This window comes from Lynx rufus, unplaced genomic scaffold (assembly GCF_022079265.1).
Source record: "Lynx rufus isolate CCGP_SWC_20201006 ecotype Redwood Valley unplaced genomic scaffold, mLynRuf1.p SCAF_11, whole genome shotgun sequence".
Taxonomy (NCBI): Eukaryota; Metazoa; Chordata; class Mammalia; order Carnivora; family Felidae; genus Lynx; species Lynx rufus.
Window position 1 is genome coordinate 37,300,006 of NW_025814825.1, and position 19,371 is coordinate 37,319,376.

A 19,371-nucleotide genomic window follows, 5' to 3' on the forward strand; every position below is an offset into this window, starting at 1 on the left:
AATATAAAAACAGGGAGGGGGACAAAACAGAAGAGAGTCATAAATATGGAGAACAAACAGAGGGTTACTGGAGGGGTTGTGGGAGCGGGGATGGGCTAAATGGGTAAGGGGCACTAAGGAATCTACTCCTGAAATCATTGTTGCACTATATGCTAACTAATTTGGATGTAAATTTAAAAAAATAAAAAAGAAAATTTAAAAAAGAAAAGAAAATACATGCAGTTAAATTCAATGTAACTTCTGGACAGGATTCTGGACTAGAAAAGGAAAAAAGACGTTGTTGTTACAGAGAGTGAAAATGTCATGGGGTCTGTATTGTATCAATGTTGATTTCCCGACGTGGATGGGTCTTTTGTTCTGTGGACATACACACTGGATATTTAGGGGTAATAAGGAATCAAGTTTGTAGTTTTCTATCAGATTGTTCATAAAAAGACTCAACAACAACGACAAAACCATATACTATATATAGATACATAGAAAGCAGAAGCAAATGTGGCAAGATATTAACAATTGGGGAATCTGTGAGAAGGGAATATAGGAGTTCTAGCAACTTTTCTATAATTTGAAACTATTTCAAAATAGATATGATACAAATGAGTATTCATATTTAATTTTTGGGACAGGGAGAGACAGCATGAACGGGGGAGGGTCAGAGAGAGACACAGTGTGGAGACACAGAATCTGAAACAGGCTCCAGGCTCTGAGCTGTCAGCACAGAGCCCGACGCGGGGCTCAAACTCACCGACCCTGAGATCATGACCTGAGCCGAAGTCGGCCGCGTAACCGACTGAGCTACCCAGGCGCCCCGAGTATTCATATTTAAAATAAAAGTGAAAACATATGTTCACACAAAAACTTGTACACAAATATTCATAGCAGCTTTACATATAATAGTCAAAAAGTGAAAGCAATAAAATATCCATCAACTGGAATGGATAAACAAAATGTACATCCATATGATGAAATATTAATTGGCAATAAAAAGGAAGTATTGACACATGCTACAACGTGGATGAACTTTGAAAAACATCGTGCTCGGTGAAAGCAACCAGTCACAAAAGACCACTAACTGTACAATTCCATTGACCTGAAATGTCCAGAAGAAGAAAATTCACAGACCCAAAAAGTAGACTAGTTGTTGCCAGGGGTTGAGGAGAGCAGGGAATGGGGAGTAACTGCTAACTCATACGGAGTTTCTTTGGCGCTGATGAAAATGTTACTGTAGTGATTGTGGTGATGGTTGCACAACTCTGTAAACATACTGAAAACCACTGGTGGGTAAATTTGACAGTATGTGAAACATATCTCAATACAACTTTATAAGGAAAAAACTGTCACAGACAAACATATAACATAAAGTCAAAAAGCTTTCTGGGCACACAGGCAGACTGAAAAGGAAGGAACTTTAAAAATCTGTACTAAGCAAGAAGAGCCACTCCCTGAGTAGTTCCACCAGAGATCAGAGCTTCCCTTCTGTCCACCAGGCCTTGTCCCTCACACTAGGTCCCATATCCCCTATAGTACAGGAGGCAGAATAATGTGAAGATTAAGCATCTAGCTCTGCAGTCAGATTGCCTGGGTTTGAATCCAAATCTACTATAACCTATGTGACCATGGGCAAATCACTTAATTTCTCTGTGCTCTGTTGTAAAATGGGGATACTTGATTGGGTTGTTGTGAGGAATAAAAGACCTCATCCATTAAGAGTGCTTTCAAAAGTGTTACTTATTGGAATTCATTAGAAGCTATGGTTCTTTTGTTTCAGCTTACTTTTTAAAAAAAAATTTTTTTTTTAACGTTTATTTATTTTTGAGACAGAGAGAGACAGAGCATGAACGGGGGAGGGTCAGACAGAGAGAGGGAGACACAGAATCCGAAACAGGTCCCAGGCTCTGAGCTGTCAGCACAGAGCCCGACGCGGGGCTCGAACTCACGGACCGCGAGATCATGACCTGAGCCGAAGTCAGACGTCCAACCGACTGAGCCACCCAGGCGCCCCAAGTTTTAGCTTACTTTTTGAGAGAGAAAGAAAGAGAGAGAGCATAAGTGGAGGAGGGGCAGAGAGAGAGTGAGAGAGAATCCCAACCAGGCTTTCACAGCATCAGAGCCCGACGCGGGGCTTGAACTCACAATCCGTGAGATCATGACCTGAGCTGCAATCAAGGGTCAGATGCTTAACTGACTGTGCCACCCAGGCACCCCAGGAGACATCTTTCTTTAAAAGGCTCCAATCCATTTTATCCTCTCATTTCTCTGACAAACTTCCCTATTAAAAGCCACCTACAACCGGGGCGCCTGGGTGGCGCAGTCGGTTACGCGTCCGACTTCAGCCAGGTCACGATCTCGCGGTCCGTGAGTTCGAGCCCCGCGTCGGGCTCTGGGCTGATGGCTCAGAGCCTGGAGCCTGTTTCCGATTCTGTGTCTCCCTCTCTCTCTGCCCCTCCCCCGTTCATGCTCTGTCTCTCTCTGTCCCAAAAAATAAATAAAAAACGTTGAAAAAGCCACCTACAACCAATCAGACACAAGCTTGATATAATTCTGACCAATGAGTCCGATGGTTCACAGAGGCTACCCCCTACTCTCTGGTAGTCATTCTCTGTGCTCCTTGCCAAAACTCACTCCGGGAATGAGGATATGCCTCAGGGAATGTTGTTTTCAGAGGCCAACGTCATTGCTGTTACTCCTTCATGCTCTTATATTGTAACAAGCATCTTGGTTTCCTGTCATCCTGTAGACTGGACAAACAGATGGGAGCCTAATCATGAGAGTTGATACTCATTTCATGCTAACAACGTGTCAGCCATGGTACATGATTGTTTCATTTCATCTTCACGCAATCTCCATCTTGTAGACTATTATCCTCTGTCACATGAGGAAACTGATGACCAGAAAAGTTGTCAAGGCCACACAGGTTCTAAGGGATGGAATGAAGATTCTAATCAGTCTCTCTGTATCTTCAGATTCTACTCTCTTAACCAATGTGTTGTATTGCTCGATCCTCCCCCGAATGGGAAAAAGCTTGCACCTGAGATTCTATTCCAGGGTAGCCAAAAGAGTTAGAGGTCAGAAATGATGTGTTAGATATATTTGTGTCCTAAGTGTCTAGGACACTGCCTGACACATGACAGGAGCTCAGATTTTTGTCAAACTGCTCAACTATGCAGTGGAACATCACCTCTCACATGGAATTAAATGAATCTGCTGCGTGCAGAGTCCTGCTTCTACTTGCAGGGAAATGAGAGGGTTTGGGAGGCAGAGAGATCTTAGTTAGAATTCTGGTTCTGCCATTTGGTAACGTTGTGATCTTGGACAAAGGCACTTAACCCCTCTGAGTCTTGAATCTATAATCTGGAAAATGTGAAAAGTAGGTAAAAATAATACCTACTTCATGGTATTGTTATTCAGATGGAATGAAATAAAGTTGCAATGTTAAACATAGTTACTCAATAAATGATAGTTATTATTATTGCCCCCTCATCCTTTTTTCCAAATAGGCCTTTGTGAGAGGTCAACTATATGTTGGTTCCCAACTTAAATAAGTGAAGCAACAATTGCAATTCAAAGTGGAGTAGTAGAAATAGAATTGAATTAAGAATTGGGAAATCTGGCTTCTGCCCCCCCCCCCCCCCCCCCCCGGCTTCTGGCTTTTCTTGTCCACCTTCTACCCAGCAGCTATGCAACCTTGGTCAAGTCACTTTATTTGTCTGGGCTTGTAATTCCATACCTCAAATTAGAGTTGATCTCTGAAGTCTCTAGGATCCTCTTAATCTGCATGTCTGAGACCCCTTAAGAGATTATGTTGAGGAAGTATTACCCTTGGCTCAATCATTTTAAACAGATTACATGGGTAACTGGAAAATATATTCACTAACTCATTTTAGAATTACGTGTTGTTGTTCATTTATTTGAAACTTTATGAAGCATGCTTCCTCCCAAAACCATAGAAACTTGGTGAAAAGCTGCAAGACGCAAACCTACCACCTAGCGGTGAGGAAAAGAAGATTCAGATTGAAGATAAAAGATGTCCTGCCATCCATCACATGTGCAGGGTGCCTGTCCTCAGCAATCTTTGATCTCATATTTGTCCTTTCCCCTCACCACTCAGGATAGTTTTGTGTACACAGAAATTCAATATTTCCTGACTTAATAGTTTGCTCATTTGACAGCACTCTTTAGCCAATGAAATAACGTGGACTTTTGAAAATTGTGGAATAATCATTGGTGTTAGATTTGGGAAGCAGTGATGCCTTTCTACTCATATATCTCAAACCAGTTCTGCCCAAGAGTCCCAATCAGTCCACCTCTTTTTTTTTTAATTTTTAAAAATGTTTTTATTTATTTTTGAGACAGAGAGAGCATGAGCAGGAGAGAGAGAGGGAGACACAGAATCCGAAGCAGGCTCCAGGCGCCGAGCTGTCAGCACAGAGCCCGACGCTGGGTTTGAACTTACAGACTGTGAAATCATGACCTGAGCTGAAGTCGGTTGCTTAAACGACTGAACCACCCAGGCGCCCCCAGTCCATCTCTTTATGGATAGACACGACATTCCACAAGTGCCTGGTTCAAGGAACCAGGACCACTGCTTTGAAAAGACACAAATCAATACACCAATGGGATTCTTGGAAGTATTTAATGACTTTGTTTTACCTACTACAGTAATTAAAATTAAGTCTTCATGTTTAAATTTATTTTTCCAACGTTTTTATTTTTTTATTTTTGGGACAGAGAGAGACAGAGCATGAACGGGGGAGGGGCAGAGAGAGAGGGAGACACAGAATCGGAAACAGGCTCCAGGCTCTGAGCCATCAGCCCAGAGCCTGACGCGGGGCTCGAACTCCCGGACCGCGAGATCGTGACCTGGCTGAAGTCGGACGCTTAACCGACTGCGCCACCCAGGCGCCCCTTAAATTTAAATATCTAAAAGCAGGAATGCACCATCTTTAAGCTTAAACCCAAAGGTGAGGAGGAGGCCAGAATCCTAGGGTATTGGGCTTATTGGTAAAGAGGGATCTATTTTCCATTTAAAAATTTTGCTTTTCTAGTCAGCCCCCGCTTTCTCCTTTCGTTCCATTTTCTCTTTTCTCTTTCTTTCCCCAATAACAGCCAAGTAATTACGATCAGAATTGTTTAAACGGAACAGGTAGCGTCCTAAGTCCTGGGACTTAATTATCCCAGGTTTTCACCTGAAAATCTCTTTGGTCACTGAAAATATTTCTCGAGCCTTTCTTGAAATATGGAATTATGCTATTTTCCAACACTCTGCTTTAAGTATTGTTAATTTAGCCTTATTTTGAAATACTATTTTCACTTTAGTACGATTTTCTTTAACTTCTCTCCACACACGAGGGGTTCCGAATATTGCCACTTTGAGAATTTCGCCTATGGTCAATCAGCCTTGCTAGTAGAAACCTCCTCGTTTTTCGTTTAATTTAAAACGCCTGGTTTCCATTTTTACTGTGTTTACGAACGTTGCCCAAGACTTCCAATGACTTAATAAACTACACCCTTCTCACGTTTTACAACTTTGGGGCTATGTGATTCCACGGGCATCCGGGCATTTACTCTTAACTCGGTTCTTTAAACAGGCTCCCGAAAGGAGCAGTTTCGGCCGAGAAGTTTAGAGAAGCAGTTACCACGGAACTCGCAACAGTTGGTGTCGGGCGATAGGCAGGTTAGAAATGATAACTGGGGCTAGTTTAAGAAACACAAAGTCCAGGGAAGGGAGAGGAAAGGGCAGCCGTGGCCTTGGGGTACAGTGCGGAGGCGGTGCAGGGTCGCGGTGGGGGGGGGGTGGGGGGCGCGCGAGCTCCTGCTCCCGGAAGGGGCATTCCTGGGCCGCCAGAGCAGGCGGCGGCTGCGGCCAAGGAACGCAAGGACCGTAGTCGAGCGCCCGCGCCGTGCCAATTGCTGGGCCGACGCACTGCCAGTCCACCCCCGGGACGACGCCGGGGCCACGGCGAGGTGAGGCCGGCCCTGCCCCCGCGCCGCCCCCGGCGGGAGGCGCGACGCCCAGGCCGCGGGTGCGTGCGCGGCCCCGGGCGACGCGGCTGGGCGTGCGCGGGGCCGCGGCGGAGGCAGGGCCGGGCGGGCGGCAGAAGATGGCGAGGGTGTGTAGGCGGCAGCAATGCTCCGTTGAGAGACGCGGCTTTCGGCAAGAACTGGACTCGTGGCGCCACAAGCTCATTCACTGTGTAGGTGAGACCCTCCCCCTGCCGCCTCCGGCCCTAGGGCCGCCACGCCACCGGCTGCCCCGGACAAGGGAGGGAGCCGGGACAGAGGGAATTGCTGCTCTGGCCCGCCCGCCCTCTTTGGCTCGGGCGTCCCCCTCCCCCACCCCCCGGAGTGCGGGCGCGCGCGACCTCCGGGCGGGCTCTCCCCCGCTCGGGTCTGAGCGCGCGCGCCAGCCCCTCCCCTCCGCGCGCCTTCCCCGGGGCGGGCACTCGGGCGGGAGCGCGTGCCCCCTCCCTCCCCCGCCTCCCCTTTTCCCCGCCCGGCGGCCCGGCGCCGCCGAGGGCTTATTGTGGAGACTCGCCCCGCGGCGCTGCCGCTTGACTGGGGGCGCCGCCTCCGGTCCTGTGGAGCCGGGCGCGCAGGGGGGGGGGGGGCGGGGGCGTGCTGGGCCCTGGCTCAGCCCCCTTCTCCGCTCTGGCCGGCGCCTTCCCCCTCCTGCGCTTCCCCTCCCCCACGCACGGCGGCGCGCGCCCCACTCCCCGCGTGCACGCGCGGCGGCGGGCGGGCGGGCGGGCGCCCGGCGCTCGGGCGTGTGCGAGGCGTGAGGTGGAGATGGGGGCGGAGGGAGCCGGAGCTGTCACAGGCCCCGGGTCCGCCTGACCGAGCCAAGTAGGGTGTCATGGCCGCGGGGGGCAGCGGCTGCACTTCCTCTGCGGGCGGCGGTGGCGGCGGCGGCCGGGGAGTTAATCCTCGACGCTCGGGTCGGTGTGTGTGTATTTGTGTTCGGTGTGTGCGCGGCGGGGAGGAAGGGGGTGGGACCGGGTCCGACCGGGAAGCTGGAGCGGGGGTCGCTCTTGTCCCCTTAGGGGATTTACCGGAGCCGCCGCCTCGCCGAGAGCCTCGCCGCACCCCCCCTCCCCCCGCCTCCCGGGCCTCGGGTGGCTTTTTCCCCCACGGGCAGGAGGGAGTGTGGACGGGGGCGCCCCGGGAGGGGCCGGGCGGCCGAGCTGCGCCTCTCACACTGTGTGTTTTGTCTGTTTTTCTCTCCCAAGGTCCCGTTTCCCTCTGTGCGGCGGCCGGCGGGACCATAAGGGCTTAACTCATATATTTAACCCCCCTCCAAAAAGTAAGTGGCCCGTGTGGTGTCTCCGCTCCGCCCGCCGCCCCCTAGCCCCAGTCCATCCTTGTGTCTGACTCTCCTGTCCTCCAGCATTGTTATTTCCCCATCTTTGCTTCTGTGCTGCTGCTGTGTGGGGAAATGCTCTCTCGTGCTTTTCCGTCCCCCAGGCCCAGTTCTCGGGGAGGCGCAGAATTCCAGCCCCTTCCTCCCCTTCTCCCCCCGTGGGGAATATTCTTGGGAACCAGGTCTTCCACAGCAGAATCTAGGAGATTTTGTCCGTTCGCTCGGGCCCCTCATCCCCTCCTTCCCGACAGGGTTTCGTTGGAAGGAATTATGCAAATCCTGCTTTCTGGTGTCCATTCAGCGGCAATTTCATGCGGTGAGAAGTTCTCTTTGTTGTGCGAGGGGGAGAACAGACACTGATTTAATAGACATATCTGTTGGGGGGAAGGGTGGAGGGGGTGTGGAGAGGCTCAGTTTGGAAGAATTACAGCACTTGGTTAGCTCAGTGTCTTTGTGTTTGAGCTTTCTGGCTTGACAGGAGGGTATGTCCTTTACAGTGTCCCATAAGACATGTTTTCTGTAATAGATTAAAAAGCAAAACTGAAACTTTAAGTGAAACGTAAGGTAACCTTTACCTAGGGAATGTAAGCCCTTCCATCTCTGCAGTGTTTCATTATAAAGATACATGTGAATTTTGTTAAGGATTTAGACTGTAACATCAAAATTAACATAGGTAATGCTTTAAGGTATCTGATACCACTTTGGTTGTCCACAGGTTAAAAGTACATCTTAAAACGTGCCTGTGTAAGTAATAAAGGCACGAATCAGTTTTTTGGTATAATTTGACTTGTGGATATATTTTAAAATTTTCTTTCTGCCAATCCAAGCCTACTTCTGCCCTCTAGAAAGCCTTTTGGTTGTCATTTATCATTTATTCTATTTTGTCTCTGCTTGTGTTTTTTCAGACCTATCATACGTTTGCTAAAATTTTATGTCAGTTTAAGCACTTTATGAATTACTTATTAGTAGTAACCATCATATGAAAGGCATGTGGCTTTTGAGAAGCGTGAAATTAATGAATTTTCAGAATTGTGAATATACTGAAATCATTTTGAAGACTTTTTCATGTTTTTGTTTCACTTTTTTCATGATTTTTTTTTCAGTGGGGCTTTTTAGGTTTTAAAAGATTACTGTTTTAAAAGTTACTGTTAGTTAAGATGGTTTTAATGAGTTGTTTATCTTATTCTAATTCTGTTTGCTTTGAATCCTTACCTTCTGCCTCAGGCTCCCTTTTTATCCGTCCTTGCTAGTGTTTGTGGTTACTTACTGCTGCTTGACAGGATCTTTTTTTTTTTTTTTTCCTTCAATGACTAATAAAGTCTGGTAAATATCTGAATTGAATATCAAATTTTGATTCATTTTTTGAAGGAGGATTTTAATCTGGTCATCCGTTTTCTTAAAGCATAGTTTTAAATCCAAATTTCCACTTTCAATGTAGTAAAGTTCAGGAGGTATTTAAAGTCCAGAGTGCAGAGCAGTAATACACAGTTGATAGTCTCCCAGCTAAAATCAATTAATTGGGATTCATATTTTCTTTTTTATTATATGTAATTTCTTTAAGAGAAGCGTTCTAAGTAAATCAATTGTAGTGTTAACTTTCTATACTTAAAAAGGCCAGCAGTGATTCTTAGTGCAAAAGGCAACTACTTTGTCACTAGCAAATGTAATAATTCCTCGTTTCCTCGTTTATTTTAATGAGATTGGTTCTGAACAGTTAACCTTCTATGTGATTCTGTTGACTGATTGTCTTAGTGCTTTAGGGTCATTTGGTTTCTAAATGGTATTTAATTGGTAGCAATCTTTGGGTTAAAAATGAATTCTCATTTATTTCGAAAATCAAATTCTTCTATTTTGGGGGGCTGTTTGGTGGGATGCATTGGGATTGTGGAGGTGTTTTGTTTCTATTATTAGGTTTCACTTGTATTGGAATTAGTAGCAGTTTCAGACAGTGATTATGATCAAAATGGGTATTTGGTAACCAGGTGATTATTGAGATGTCCTCTGGGACTTTGGTAGTCCATATTCCAGGAAGATTGAGGTTCTCTCTGCTGCTTGGTGTGTTGTAAACTATTGCTTGGCTGCTCCTCATCCTTGCTGTATTCTCAAAAAGCTCTTCCCAGTGTAGGGAAAGTTTTGTTGATTTCAGGTTAGCTCTGGCTTGGCTGAAAAAGGATAGCATAGTAAGTCTTTTTAACTTACACAGTCATTTCAAATTGTTCTGATTCCCTCAAATGTGCTTGTAGCTGGAGCAGTTAGTTCTAGGAAGTGTCTGAATAATGGCATTTAAAAAACATTTTTTAGCCTTATGGGGCTACACTGGATGACTTGTAATTTCTTTCAGAGAATTAAGCATTCATCATGTGTGGGGACTTGCCACTTACAAGCACCCACCTAATTCTGTAGCTGCTTGTATTAATGCTGTTTTTAGGAATGAAAGGCAGTTAGGTGAGTACTTATTTGATTTAAATTTGTACCTGACACTGGGTAGACAAAAGTATTGGGTAAGCTACCCTGACCTTCAGGAGCTTTTAGTACATAGAGAAGATCTGGTGTATTCAATAATAGTACAAGGCAAAATATACCATATTGTTGCGCAAGAAAGTTCTATGAGTGTTTAGAAGTGAAAGAAATCTCTTGAGATGATATAGGAAGGCTTTATGAAGAAGGTGGCAAATTTTTGCTTCATTTTGATGTGACGGGCATTTCTTTCATGAGAAACAAGTAAAAATGGCAAAGGATGAGAATGAATTTAAACTGTTTAAGTCTATTTAAACTACAGTCTGTGATTCATGTAGCGGATGTATAGGTGATAGTTTTGCAAAGGTAGGGTGTAAGGTTTTCTACTGCAGGTTAAAGTGGGGTCTCTTTGTTAGGCACCTTGGGGTTTATAATACATTTCTGTCCTTAGCTCAGAGGAGGAATGTTTCCTTTATTTGAGGATTCCATTGTGGAACTCACCAATGACTATAAAACAACTATATTGTTTTTTAAATCACCTTAACAGGGATGATATTGTTATCCAAAACAGTGTCTTCTGCATAAACTCATTTGGAGGCTATACTTTATTTCATCACACAAAACCTATTTTTGGAATTGCCTAAAACCAGTGGTGTGTGTATGCTTTGAATATCCTTACTATTGACAAATTTTCATCCTTAGAGGGTGCATTTGGTATTTGGAAACAGTTGAAAAGTGTTTTTTTTTGTGGCAAATAAAGGTGTATGTGAAATAACAAGATTGATTTTCTTTCCTGGTTTGCAAACTGGCTGTGAAGCTCAGCAAAGGGGTTTGATTTGTTTTGATATGCCTCAGAACTTCTCTCTCTCTCTTTTTTTTTAATTTTTAATGTTTTTTTTTTTTTTTTTTATCTCAGAGAGAGAGACAGAGACAGAGCATGAGCGGGGGGGAAGGGCAGAGAGAGAGGGAGGCACAGAATCCGAAGCAGGCTCTGAGCTGTCAGCACAGAGCCGACGCGGGGCTCAAACTCAGGATCTGTGAGATCATGACCCCAACCGAAGTCGGACACTCAACCAACCGAGCCACTGCGCCCTTCTGTTGATTCTTAATTCTTTTATGTCTACCCATATGCTATATGGAATCTGGACATTGGATAGATGTGAATAAACAAAGCTGTTGTTTTTGTAGTTTCAAGTTAAAAATTTACCATCACTAACCTCCAAATTATCTTTTACTCTTTGTGAATATTTAAAAAATCTTTTTACTAATCCTTACAGTTGCACATTGCTTTTGGGATTATTCCAGAGTGAATTATTAGCTCATTTTATTGATCGTCTCTTGTCTGCAGGAAGTATCCCAAGTACAGTGGCTCATACTCTGAATTTTGTTTTCAATTGACATATAATTTATGTACCATAAAATTCATTCTTTTAAAGTATACAGTTCAATGAATTTAGTTTATTCACTACATTGTGCAAACATCACTAATTCCAGAACACTTTTCAATACCCAAAAAAGAACCCCCATACCCGTTAGCAGTCATTTTCCATTTGTCCTGTGCCTCAGCCATTGGCATCCCCCAGTCTACTATCTGTTTCTGTGGATTTGCCGATTCTGGACATTAAATATAAATGTAATCATACAATACATAGCCTTTTGCGTCTGGCTTCTTAGCATGTTTTCAAGATTCATTCATGTTGTAGCTTGTATCAGCACTTATTTAATTTTTTTTAATGTTTATTTATATTTGAGACAGAGCATGAGCAGGGCAGAGGCAGAGAGAGAGGGAGACACAGAATCTGAAGCAGGCTCCAGGCTCTGAGCAGTCAGCACAGAGCCCGATGTGGGGCTCAAACTCGTCAACTATGAGATCATGATCTGAGCCGAGGTCAGATGCTCAACTGACTGAGCCACCCAGGTGCCCCTCACTTTTCTTTTTTATGGCTAAATAATATTGCATTGTGTGGACATACTGTGTTTATCGTTTGTCAGTTGATGGGCATTTGAGTTGTTTGCCCATTTTGCCTATTATGAATTATGTTGCTATGAACATTTGTTTTCACTTTTCTTGGGTCATGTGAAAACTTTTAACTTTTTGAGGAACTGTCAAACTGTTTTCCAAATTAGCTGCAGTATTTTACATTCCCACCAGCAACATAGGAGGATTAGTTTCTTCACCTCCTTGCCAACACTTGTTATTGTCTGTCTTTTTGATTATAGTTCTTGTAGTGGGTAGGTCTGAAGTGGTATGTCATGGTTTTTATTGGCATTTCCCTAGTGATCGGTGATATTGAGCATTTTTTTTTAAAGCTTAGAGAGTGACAGCGTGAGTGGGGGGTGGGGTGCAGAGAGAGAGAGAGAATATGAATGAGAATCCCAAGCAGGCTTTGCATTGTCACAATGGAGCCTGATGATGGGCCTGAACTCATGAACCATGAGATCATTGACCTGGGCTGAAACCAAGAGTGGGACTCTTAACCAACAGAGCCACCTCGAGGCACCCGGAGCATTTCTTCACATGCTTGTTGGCCATTTGTATGTTTTCTTTGGAGAAATGTGTTTTTAGATCCCTAGCTCATTTTAAAATTGAGGTTTTTTTTTTGTTTTATTGTTGATGTATAAGAGTATATTCTGGATGCTAGGTCCACATTGGTGTATGATTTGCAAATATTTTTTCTCAAATTCTCAATTTAAGAATAATTACTGATCAGGGGCGCCTGGGTGGCTCAGCCAGTTAAGCATCTGACTGTTGGTTTCAGCTCAGGTCATGATCTCCTGGTTTGTCAGTTCCAAGCTTACATCAGGCTCTGTGCTGACAGTGCAGAGCCTGCTTGGGATTCTCTCTCTCTCTCTCTCTCTCTCTCTCTCTCTCTCTCTCTCTGCTGTTCCCTGCCTCCCTCTCTCTCTGCCTCTCTCTCTCACTCAAAATTAAAAAACAAAAAACTTAAAAAAGAATTACAGATCAGAAGGGAAACTGCAGTATACCTTGTAAAGGGAATAAAGTGAAAGGAGAGAACTAAAATTACTCAGAAGGCTGCTTTAACGTTCTTTTCTATGAATTATTAAAATTGTGCATGGCTTTTTAAAAGTAATCTCTGTACTCAACAAGGGGCTTGAACTCCTGATCCCAATATCAAGAGTCACATGCTCTACCACTGAGCCAGCCAGTCACCCCAAAATTGTTGGTTATTTTGTGTCATAACACAAATATACTTTGTTATCCTAATCTTCAGAATTCTTGCCTGGAATTTCTGGGGCTTGAATTCACAACCCTGAGATCAAGACCTGAGCTGAGATCAAGAGTAGGGTGCTTACCTAAGCCGTCCAAGTGCCCCCAAATTCCTGCTTTTCTATAGTGAGTGTTCATATATCAAGTTCAGATAATGTGGCAAACCACATTATTCAAATCTGTTCTGTACTTGAGTTTTGGATAGTAAATAACAAAGGGAAACCTCTGTATAGATATTTTGTCTGAATTTATTGTTTCTAAGTTTGAGTAGTGAGAGAAATCTATACAGTAGCAGGATTTTTGAAATTTTAGATTGCATTAGTTGGTTGCGTTTTATGAAACTCATATTCGATGGGTTGTATTTATTGTAAGTTACTACATGATTTTATTTTCTGGTGCTAAATGTTTTAAAAGACTGTTTTGAGTTTTGTGATTAGCGTCAGTTTCTCAGATTTTTGAGTTGGTTAGATATGGTATCATAAAGTGTCAAGTGTAATGATGTCTTAACGATGAAATTGAAGGGCATCTGGGTGGCTCAGTCACTAAGTGTCTGACTCTTGATTTTGTCCCAGGTTGAAATCTCATGGTTTGTGAGTTTGAGCCCCGCATCAGGCTCTGCACTGACAATATGGAGCCCGCTTGGAATTTTCTCTCTCTCTGTGCCCCTTCCTTGCTTGTGTGTGTGCGCCCCCCCCCCCCCCCCCGGTCTCTGTCTCTCAAATAAACTTAAAAAAAAGGGGGGGGTGAAATTGAGAAGCTTGGAAGGTAGGTGGCAGAATTAGTCTGAGAATTGCTTACTTAATGGATTGTGAGGGGTATGTTAGGAAGGCTGTATGGTTGACACCTTGTAATTTTTGTCTTTTTTTTTCTCCCTTTAGTTCCACATGCTTATTTATCTTTTGTTAAAGAGAAATATGGATTCTTTGGATTTATCACATAATCAGTTTTCTGAATGTTATTATGCAATCCAAGGAAGTTATGTGGTTATGTGTAAAGTTATGTGTAAAGTTAGGAGTTATGTGTAAAGCCAGTTTTTATTGAGTGCCCTTATGATAATGAAGTTCTTATGATCCAGTTTTGGGTAATGTGTATCTGAAAATTAAAAAAAAATTTTTTTTAAAGCTTCATTTATTTATTTGAGGGAGAGAGAGAGAGAGAGAGGGAGAAGAGGGAGGGAGGGAGGGAGGGGCAGAGAGAGAAAAAGAAGAGAATCCCAAGCAGGCTCCACTCTGACAGTGTAGAGCCAGACACGGGGCTCCATCCCACAAACAGTGAGATCATGACCTGAGCCAAAATCAAGAGTCAGACGCTAAACAGACTGAGCCACCCAGGGGATCCTGTGCATGTGCACGTGCGCTTTCTCTCAAAATAAATTAAAAAAAATAATAGTTGGGAAACATTGAGTAACAACTCTTGTTGAAGCAATCAGGGGATTTCCCTTAGCATAAATGCTTCCTCCTACCCACCGAAATAATTGTATGATATTTCAATTTTTGAAATATTTACCTAACTTAACAGGTAAAAATAAAACAGAATTAAACTCTTCCAGAAGCAAACTTTTTCTTTAACTTGCTTCAGTTGCTGTTGGAAGTTACATAGTAGTTTTCTGCCTCTGTTAAATACCGTAACACATCAAGACTTATTTTGGGGTTATAGGATGTGAACACCATATTACTTCATGAGAGCTACTGTTATTAGAAAACTATTGTGTGATGAGCATTTTCATTCACATTGGTAATACTAGATAGTCTGTGACTGTTACTTGGTATCTCTGTTAGCTTTTCATAAAATCTGAATCTTTTTTTTTTTTTTAACGTTTATTTATTTTTGAGAGACAGAGACAGGGCACGAGTGGGGAAGGAGCAGAGAGAGAGGGAAATACAGAATCTGAAACAGGCTCCAGGCTCTGAGCTGTCAGGACAGAGCCCGACGCGGGGCTCGATCTCAAGAACTGTGAGATCATGACCTGAGCCAAAGTTGGAGGCTTAACCAACTGAGCCACCCAGACACCCCATATCTGAATCATTTTATCATCATCATCAATAAATGGCTATTTTGTATGTTTTTCTTAGTGACTTTTTTAGAGGTTTCCAGAGAGTAAAGGCATGTTCTACCTCCCCTAAACTCATCATGTAAAGGGGAAGAAAAACTAATTTTAAAAGGATCTATAGGGTGTATCTTGCTTGGTGAAAGAAAATCCTACATGTGAAAATGTGAATTTACCATAATGAAATATATTTTATTTTACAACAGAATTCACATCTAGTTTATAAGTAGCATGCTCCACTAGTATGTTTAGAAGTATTCGTTTAGGGGCCCCTGTCTGGCTCAGTCAGAGGCACATGTGACTCTTGATCTCTGGGTTGTGAGTTTGAGCCCCATACTGGGTGTAGAGACTACTTAAATAATTATTGGTTTATACAAATTTCAAAAGTAAGTGTACAATGTATGTAGAAGAGAGAATTGTTGAGTTTGTTAAACTAAGATATGTTGGATGATCTTGTTTTTAACATTTCTGTTCTCTCCGTTGTATGGGTATTTGTGGGCCCCTGCCTGAATCCTTCCTCACAATCAATGTAGGCATATATTCTAGGTCATTTGTAGGTATTTACCTCTGTATTTCTGTTCTCCCGCTCTTTTTCTTTTCATCTTACAGATTCATGATTTGTCAAAGGTAGAAAGGATGCTAGAACTTGTTTTCTTGTTCAGCCATATTAATTACAGGGAAAAGAATTTTTAAAAAATCTTTCATTTTGGAAAACTTCAAACATATACAAAAGTAGAAAGGACAGTGAATACCCCAGCTACATCATTTAATGGCCATTGTTTTATTCCCACTGGATTATTTTGAAGTAAATCCCAGGCATCATATTTACTATTGAATCTTCTGTTGCACCCTTTTTTAAAAATTTATTTATTTTTAAATTTACATCCAAATTAGCATATAGTGCAGCATTGATTTCAGGAGTAGATTCCTTAGTGCCCCTTACCCATTTAGCCCATCCCTCCCCCTCCCACAACCCTTTTAGCAACCCTCTGTTTGTTCTCCATATTTAAGAGTCTCTTATGTCTTGTCTCCCTCCTGTTTTTATATTTTTGCTTCCTTTCCCTTATGTTCATCTGTTTTGTATCTTAAAGTCCTTATATGAGTGAAGTCATATGGTATTTGTCTTTCTCTGACTAATTTCACTTAGCATAATACCCTCCAGTTCCATCAACATGGTTGCAAATGGATTATCTTGCAACCTTTTAGTATGGTCTCCCTCTTCCCACCTCCCATCCCCAATGTAAATTTAAGGAAATAAAGTATCTAAGTGTAGTGGAGACAAGTTTTTGTTCTTTTACTGTTTTTTATTAATTTAAATTTTTTTAATGTTTATTTTTGAGCAAGAGAGAGACCGTGTGCAAGCGGGGAAGTGGCAGAGAGCGAGGGAGACACAGAATCCGAGGCAGGCTCCAGGCTCTGAGCAGTCAGCATAGAGTCCGATGCAGGGCTCCAACTCATGAGTGAAGATTGCAAGATCATGACCTGAGCTGAGGTCGGATGCTTAATTGAGCCACCCAGATGCTCCTACTAATATTTTTTAAAAGCTAACAGATACTGAGCTTTTACTGTGCCAAACAAGATCCCTTTGATGTTAGTATCTGTTTTACAGGTGGAGAAACAGATTTGGAAAGATTAAGGTTTCATTCATGATCACTTAGCTAAAGAGTGGTAGACCCAGGATTGGAATTCAAAAGCCTGTGCTCTTTAATCTTTTTTTTTTTTTTAAACATTTATTTATTTTTGAGACAGAGGATGAACAGGGGAGGGTCAGAGAAAGAGGGAGACACAGAATCTGAAACAGGCTCCAGGCTCTGAGCTGTCAGCACAGAGCCCGACGCGGGGCTCGAACCCACGGACCGTGAGATCATGACCTGAGCCGAAGTCGGACGCCCAACTGACTGAGCCACCCAGGTGCCCCCTGTGCTCTTTAATCTTAAGCATTCAAGCATATGCCCTTCTTTTAGATTTTCCTATTTGGTTCCACCAAGTTGTCCCCTCTTTCTTTGTTTACAACTACTGATTGCTTATTTGATTTATATTACATTAAAGAATTAATGGTTTCTCTGCCTGCAGTCTTACCATAAATGGTAACATAATTACTCTTCCAGTTCTCTGTCCTGGAATGCCTTTCCCCTTTCTCTTTAGCATTATCCTCCTGTTTGGCTTTTCTTTTCCTTCTTGATTTTTTTAGTTTTGTCGGTGGTATTCAGAGCTAAGTAGGTTTCTACAGCTGAATGTTTCCACTGGCTTAGTTTTTCTTCATATGTTGCTAGACTTGGCCTTTCTTCACCATTGGCTGAGATTTGAGCATAGGCTGACGAGAGGAAAGGCAGCAAAGTCCCAACAATCAAAGTGATAGTGATTCTAGGCCTTCAGTTTGATGAGGCTTCCATGTGGACTGGCCAAGGCACTTTGAAGTTTGTAACAAAAGCCTTACAGTGACAGTGTGTAGGTGTCTGGCCTTTTCTTCTATACATATCCTTCCTAGAAACCTCAAGGGTTGTGGGAGGGGCAAACAGGGTAAAGCAGATTGGGATTCTGGATTCCTGGATTTTAGTCACATGCCTCTCAGTTTTAACCTCCTGTAATTTAGATTTGATGCAGTTGGCAATAAATATTTTTAAATGTGTGCTAGAAAGGGAAGTTGCTGAGTTGTGTATAACTACTGAGAAGGAGAAGGAATGATTTGGCAAATTTTAAAAATAATACACTGTTTAGGGGATGCCTGTATGGCTCAGTCGGAAGAATGTGCAAACTCTTGATCTCAGGATTGTACATTTGAGCCCCACGTTGAGTGTAGAGATTACTTAAAATCTTTTTAAAAACACTCTGTTTTGGTAATTCAAACATCACTGATCTTAGATAGAATTCTTCATTAATAGATGTAGGAAGATGTTATGACAAAGGTAACTGGGAGAAATTCCCATCAAAATAAAATGGGAAATTCCTTGCCTTCACTAAGAATAAAAAATGAGAGGAATGGGAATGTTTGTGACTGTGTCCCTGTGTTGAAATGAGGCTTTTTTTATTGCATGATTAATGGTATAAATTCTAATCTTGTCATAAGTGTTAGGTAATGTGAATTTTTATTCAGCTAGTAAGTGGACAAAGTTTAATTTGTATAAATGAGCATTGATTAGCTTATCCTGATCACAATACGATGGTATTTTAATTATGGATAGGCAATAAGAAGTTCATAAATCTTTGTGATTAGTTACTGAAAAAAACTTCTAAGCTGGTCATTTTTCTATGAGTGTTTAATAAAGTCTACGTCTTTTAAAAATGACTTAGTTAATACATCACCTTTGTTTAATGGCCAGAGTACTAAAATTTTACTTATTTACTTATTGATAAGTTATCTTTGACAGTACTATTTTTATGATACTATGTTAGCTACTCTATCTAGATTGGTTTCTGTTCTGGAAAGAGAATACATCAGGATAAAAGTAATAATATGGGTTAATTTCCAACAGTTTTTTAAGAGGTACTAGAATTGTGCTCTATTGGGGCACCTAGGTGGCTCAGTCAGTTAGCCATCTGACTTTGGCTCAGGTCATGATCTCGTGGTTTGTGGGTTCAAACCCCGCATCGGGCTGTGTGCTGACAGCTCAGAGCCTGGTGCCTGCTGCGGATTCTGTGTCTCATTCTCTCTCTGCCCCTCCCGCACTTGTGCTCTGTCTCTCTGTCTCTCAAAAATAAATAAATGTAAAAGAATTTAAAAAAAAATTGTGCTTTATTGACTTTTTAAAAGACAAACACATATGATTAAAGTGATAGTTATTTTCCATGTGAGACTTGTACATGGAAGACTTGTACAACTATCGGATTTATTAAAATAGATTTTGGAATGTTGAAATAAATAGACCTATACGGAGTCAGAAACCCACATATATATATCTCCTGAAAACAGTTTCAAGACTCATTGCTGTGGCTACCAGTGTGTAATCTTATCTAAAAGATAACATTCCTTTTGGTTCCTTTCTCCTTAGGCAAAGAATTTCTGTTTAATCTTAAATGACATGTCCATATCAAAGATTAGTACATTTTATTGGTGAAACGGAAGAATACATTCATAAATGGGTGAAAGAGGAGAGAAACTAGAATTTTCCACATTAGGTGAGAAGATAGGTAGGAGTTATCAGGAGCTATAAAACTTGGGGCTTAATTTTTCTAAGAAAACAGTAGGCTACCATTTGCAGTCCAACCTGAATGACTTGGTGTTGGTTAAGACCGTTAAACTATTGGGGCACCTGGGTGGCTCAGATGTCGGACTTTGGCTTA

The 19,371-nt window shown here is 42.5% G+C and overlaps 1 protein-coding gene and 1 long non-coding RNA gene across 5 annotated transcripts in view; both read left to right on the top strand.

The window, feature by feature from the left end:
- LOC124507024 (uncharacterized) overlaps positions 1–4,389 on the top strand; it is a 91,725-nt gene extending 87,336 nt beyond the window's left edge. Inside the window, exon 4 of the long non-coding RNA XR_006960924.1 lies at positions 4,354–4,389. This is a non-coding gene — a long non-coding RNA (uncharacterized LOC124507024). The remainder of the gene's footprint in view (positions 1–4,353) is intronic.
- Positions 4,390–6,084: 1,695 nt separating this feature from the next.
- The window catches only part of LCOR (ligand dependent nuclear receptor corepressor), a 143,776-nt gene continuing 130,489 nt past the window's right edge, over positions 6,085–19,371 (top strand). Inside the window, exons 1-2 of one of the 4 annotated variants that reach the window (XM_047073226.1) lie at positions 6,085–6,194; positions 7,227–7,300. Coding sequence is in view for 1 of the 4 variants with exons in the window: in XM_047073225.1 (XP_046929181.1) it covers positions 6,854–6,939; positions 7,227–7,300 (160 nt within the window). In the remaining 3 variants the exon portion in view is untranslated. Of the gene's footprint in view, positions 6,199–6,823; positions 6,940–7,226; positions 7,301–19,371 lie in introns of those variants that run through there. The other 3 variants (XM_047073227.1, XM_047073225.1, XM_047073229.1) reach the window with 3 other exon arrangements.